The 5536-nt window shown below is 49.9% G+C and overlaps 1 protein-coding gene across 1 annotated transcript in view; it reads left to right on the top strand.

Moving 5' to 3' along the window:
• The window catches only part of LOC138354389 (octapeptide-repeat protein T2-like), a 1827-nt gene extending 1620 nt beyond the window's left edge, over nucleotides 1-207 (top strand). Inside the window, exon 2 of the mRNA XM_069308569.1 lies at nucleotides 1-207. This exon is cut by the window's left edge and continues 565 nt beyond it. Within this exon, the coding sequence (XP_069164670.1) occupies nucleotides 1-207 (207 nt within the window).
• Nucleotides 208-5536: the final 5329 nt, after the last annotated feature.

Here is a 5536-nt window from a genome sequence, read left to right as displayed (position 1 = left end):
ACGACAGGTCGCCAGAGGGCTGTGGGACGACAGGTCGCCAGAGAGCTGCAAGACGACAGGTCGCCAGAGGGCTGTGGGACGACAGGCCGCCAGAGGGCTGCAAGACGACAGGCCGCCAGAGGGCTGCGAGACGACAGGTCGAAAGAGGGCTGCAAGACGACAGGTCGAAAGAGGGCTGTGAGACGACAGGTCGCCAGAGGGCTGTGAGACGACAGGTCGTCAGAGGGCTGTGAGACGACAGTCGCCAGAGGGCTGTGAGACGACAGTCACCAGAGGGCTGTGAGACGACAGGTCGCCAGAGGACTGTGAGACGACAGTCACCAGAGGGCTGTGGGACGACAGGCCGCCAGAGGACACACTGTGACAATGTCCTCACCGAACACCATGTACAATAACCACCACAACTTTTCAACATTTGAACATATAAAGTGTACCAACCCGCGGGTTATACTCCTGCAGCCCTCAGGAGTCACAACACTGGTTGAGTACTACTGGCGCGCTTCTTAAGTCTCGCCTTCTCTTGGCCCCGGGTCTGGTCCCGGGTCATGTCATGGGTCTGGTCCCGGGTCAGGTCCCGGGTCATGGGTCTGGTCCCGGGTCTGGTCCCGGGTCAGGTCCCGGGTCAGGTCCCGGGTCAGGTCCCGGGTCAGGTCCCGGGTCTGGTCCCGGGTCTGGTCCCGGGTCAGGTCCCGGGTCAGGTCCCGGGTCAGGTCCCGGGTCAGGTCCCGGGTCAGGTCCCGGGTCAGGTCCCGGGGCATGTCCCGGGTCAAGTCCCGGGTCAGGTCCCGGGTCAGGTCCCGGGTCATGTCATGGGTCTGGTCCCGGGTCTGGTCCCGGGTCTGGTCCCGGGGCAGGTCCCGGGTCAGGTCCCGGGTCATGTCATGGGTCTGGTCCCGGGTCAGGTCCCGGGTCAGGTCCCGGGTCAGGTCATGGGTCTGGTCCCGGGTCAGGTCCCGGGTCAGGTCCCGGGTCAGGTCCCGGGCCAGTGTGCCAGACCCCGGTCACATGGTCCTGGGAGTCAGCCCGGGGCCTTAACAAACCTCTCCCGCCACTTGGACTTGAGAGGCTCCGATTGAATTGTTCAAATGCGTCTTGTCCAATTATCCTGGGCGATGACGGGTGTCCTGGTGTGTGTGTGTGTGTGTGTGTGTGTGTGTGTGTGTGTGTGTGTGTGTGTGTGTGTGTGTGTGTGTGTGTGTGTGTGTGTGTGTGTGTATACTCACCTATTTAAGAGCATGCAGGATCGAGCTCAAGCTCTTATACCCCGATTTTTTAGCTGTTGGTTGTCTAATGCAATGACACCTGGCCTATTTTTTTATCATATTTTTAAAGTTATGAATGCAGCCTCAACAATCTGCTCCTTTAGTAAGTAATTATCAATAGAAGGCACCAAGCCGGGAAGGCTGTGTAGCACCATCAAATGTGCGGAATAATCAGAGGGCGCTAAATATCAAAAAAGGATGCCAATACGAGAACAGAAACGCATAAGGCGAATGATATCAAAAGTATCCGATTCACCGATAATACTATCGAGGGACAAGTGACCGCGTAGGACGGTCGGGAAACAAGACACACGCTCGTCCCGGAAGTCAGGACATTCAACAAGGATGTGCACGACCGTAAAATAATGAGCAGGGCGGCGCTCCATTAAGTGTCTGTGAGTTAAGCGAGTATGGCCAATATGCAACCTAGCCAGAGCCGTTTCCCACCGCCAGTTACGGTGGTAGAAGGAAGGCCACGGGGACACACTACTCTTAAGAGTACGCAGTTTGTTAACCGGTAAAAGAAGACCAACAAGCCTGCCAACGGGCAAGGATGGAGGAATGAATAACTGGGTAAAACTAGGAATAGGGAATACCTTTACGGGAGATGGGACAAGTACTGATAGCCATCTTAGCGGCAGCGTCCGCACGCTCATTTAAGGACACGCCAATATGGCTGGGAACCCAGGAAAACTCCATTGTCTTAAATCTACTGGAGATAAGAAACAGCCAATATTGAATTTACACTATTACAGGAAGGACTGGATTAAAGGAGAAAGCAGTTGACGAAGAGCAAACAAAATAGCATAAAGTTAAACCTATTACTCGGCCAACCTACTCATAGAGAACTTCCCAGACACCAAACAGAACGCCTTGATAGTCACCAACGTTGTCTATACCTTCACATGCCCACTTGGGGACTGTCAGCCTCAAAGAACTCAGTATATAGGCAAGACAACAACAACGTCTCTTTCTAGGCGATTAACGATGCATAAGCAACAGGGCTCCATTAAGGAACATATAGTCTCTTCCCACAACCAGACCATCACCAGAGAAATCTTAGCAAACAACACAGAAATCATCGATAGATACAGCGATAGAAGGCGGCTTGACATCTGCGAGGCACTACACATCAAGAAGTCAACACCAACAATCAACAGCCAATTAATGCACAACTATATTCTACCCACTTCAAGACCCCGAAACAACAGAGAAGCAGCAAGAGAAAATATGGGCCAATAGGCTTTCTGTAGTTACTTTCATTCTTATGTTTTCATATCCAATTTATACCCATTGATTCGTGTTCCGTCACTTCACCCAAAACGAATATAAGCATGAAATATGATATGTGTAAACCAGTCTTTGAAAATGTAAGAAGTCCTTGCGAAACGCTTTGAGTTGTCAGACCAAAAATAAAAATGTACAAAAATAATTTCGGAAAGTTAATTTTTCAATTACTCTCGACAGTGAAGAAAAAGGTAAGAAATATTGAGAAGATTCATGTTAGAGTTATTAATCTTACCCTTCATATTCAACAATATATGTTTACAAGAAAGACTGCTACCAAAATATACTAATATATATATATATATATCTATATCTATATATATATATATATATATATATATATATATATATATATATATATATATATATATATATATAAACATTGTGAAAATGTTTATAATTAGGGAAATATTATGTGTATTAACACCGAGGTATTTTATGACATGTCGGAAACCCGACAACATTTAGTAACATTTAATACAATAAGCAGATAATCTTGCTGCTGTTTTGTAATAACAAATTAACTCATAGAAAATGAGGCACAGTAGAATTTTCACCCGAAGAAAACGGGGATATCATTGCCATATGTCGTCATTAAATTCACCAACACAATAATGGGAAATCTTCTTAATACATCAGTCTCTGGACTGTAAACATCATAAAAATATTTCCCTTGAATCAATTTAATTATCAGTACTAAGATAGATTAAATGTTGGCCCTATTCTTTCTCATTACATGAGTGCATTACATCTCTTTCAACATTTCTGTTGGCCGTCACTTCTTGACGACATGTGGACAAGACGCTGGATGAGTCAGTGTGACGGAAGCCAGTCTGTCGCCATTAAAACTACAACAAGTCTCGTAAGCTTTTAAGGGTTGATAGATGTTAATCTTCTTGTTTGAGCAGCTGTTCACTTGAGACAGTTAAGCAAGTCCCAGCTGTGTCTGGGTACAAGTGACAGGATGAACAACCCAGCGGGTTTTCTTCCTATTGGGGAGTGTTGTACATGCTGCTATGGCGGTGTGTCCACTCACAGGATGAGTGGTGCTGCCCAATACTGTCACTATGGCGGTGTGTCCACTCACAGGATGAGTGGCGCTGCCCAATACTGTCACTATGGCGGTGTGTCCACTCACAGGATGAGTGGCGCTGCCCAATACTGTCACTATGGCGGTGTGTCCACTCACAGGATGAGTGACGCTGCCCAATACTGTCACTATGGCGGTGTGTCCACTCACAAGATGAGTGACGCTGCCCAATACTGTCACTATGGCGGTGTGTCCACTCACAGGATGAGTGACGCTGCCCAATACTGTCACTATGGCGGTGTGTCCACTCACAAGATGAGTGACGCTGCCCAATACTGTCACTATGGCGGTGTGTCCACTCACAAGATGAGTGGCGCTGCCCAATACTGTCACTATGGCGGTGTGTCCACTCACAAGATGAGTGACGCTGCCCAATACTGTCACTATGGCGGTGTGTCCACTCACAAGATGAGTGACGCTGCCCAATACTGTCACTATGGCGGTGTGTCCACTCACAAGATGAGTGGCGCTGCCCAATACTGTCACTATGGCGGTGTGTCCACTCACAAGATGAGTGGCGCTGCCCAATACTGTCACTATGGCGGTGTGTCCACTCACAAGATGAGTGGCGCTGCCCAATACTGTCACTATGGCGGTGTGTCCACTCACAGGATGAGTGACGCTGCCCAATACTGTCACTATGGCGGTGTGTCCACTCACAAGATGAGTGGCGCTGCCCAATACTGTCACTATGGCGGTGTGTCCACTCACAAGATGAGTGACGCTGCCCAATAAACTCGCCCCTCGGGGCAAAATTAAGTCTCGCTGGGGCAAATCTACCTCCAATAATTTTCTCTTAGACAGCAGTGTTATGGGAAGTAAAGTGCTCCCAATGTCAACACCATATTCGTCGACCAGACCACACACTACAAGGTGAAGGGACGACGACGTTTCGACTTGAGAATGGTCCAGGACGGACCAAAACGTGGTCGTCCCTTCACCTTCTAGTGTGTGGTCTGGTCAACATTCTTCAGCCACGATATAGTGACTCATCGCCTGCACGATATTCGTCTACAGATAAGGAAAGTGTTCTACCGAATTTATTATCTTATCATTCCTGGCCAGAAATGTGGGTAGCTAGGGTAAGCCGGCCACAGTACGAGGGTAGCTAGGGTAAGCCGGCCACAGTACGAGGGTAGCTAGGGTAAGCTGGCCACAGTACGAGGGTAGCTAGGGTAAGCCGGCCACAGTACGAGGGTAGCTAGGGTAAGCCGGCCACAGTACGAGGGTAGCTAGGGTAAGCCGGCCACAGTACGAGGGTAGCTAGGGTAAGCCGGCCACAGTACGAGGGTAGCTAGGGTAAGCCGGCCACAGTACGAGGGTAGCTAGGGTAAGCCGGCCACAGTACGAGGGTAGCTAGGGTAAGCCGGCCACAGTACGAGGGTAGCTAGGGTAAGCCGGCCACAGTACGAGGGTAGCTAGGGTAAGCCGGCCACAGTACGAGGGTAGCTAGGGTAAGCCGGCCACAGTACGAGGGTAGCTAGGGTAAGCCGGCCACAGTACGAGGGTAGCTAGGGTAAGCCGGCCACAGTACGAGGGTAGCTAGGGTAAGCCGGCCACAGTACGAGGGTAGCTAGGGTAAGCCGGCCACAGTACGAGGGTAGCTAGGGTAAGCCGGCCACAGTACGAGGGTAGCTAGGGTAAGCCGGCCACAGTACGAGGCACAAAACGAAGTAATTATTATTTAAACCTCATCTTACAGCCTGATCAACCAGGTCACAGCCTGATCAACCAGGTCACAGCCTGATCAACCAGGTCACAGCCTGATCAACCAGGTCACAGCCTGATCAACCAGGTCACAGCCTGATCAACCAGGTCACAGCCTGATCAACCAGGTCACAGCCTGATCAACCAGGTCACAGCCTGATCAACCAGGTCACAGCCTGATCAACGAGTC

Source organism: Procambarus clarkii, chromosome 62 (genome assembly GCF_040958095.1).
Source record: "Procambarus clarkii isolate CNS0578487 chromosome 62, FALCON_Pclarkii_2.0, whole genome shotgun sequence".
NCBI lineage: Eukaryota > Metazoa > Arthropoda > Malacostraca > Decapoda > Cambaridae > Procambarus > Procambarus clarkii.
The sequence above is the reverse complement of the archived record's forward strand: the minus strand, read 5'-3'. Positions and strand labels throughout refer to the sequence as shown.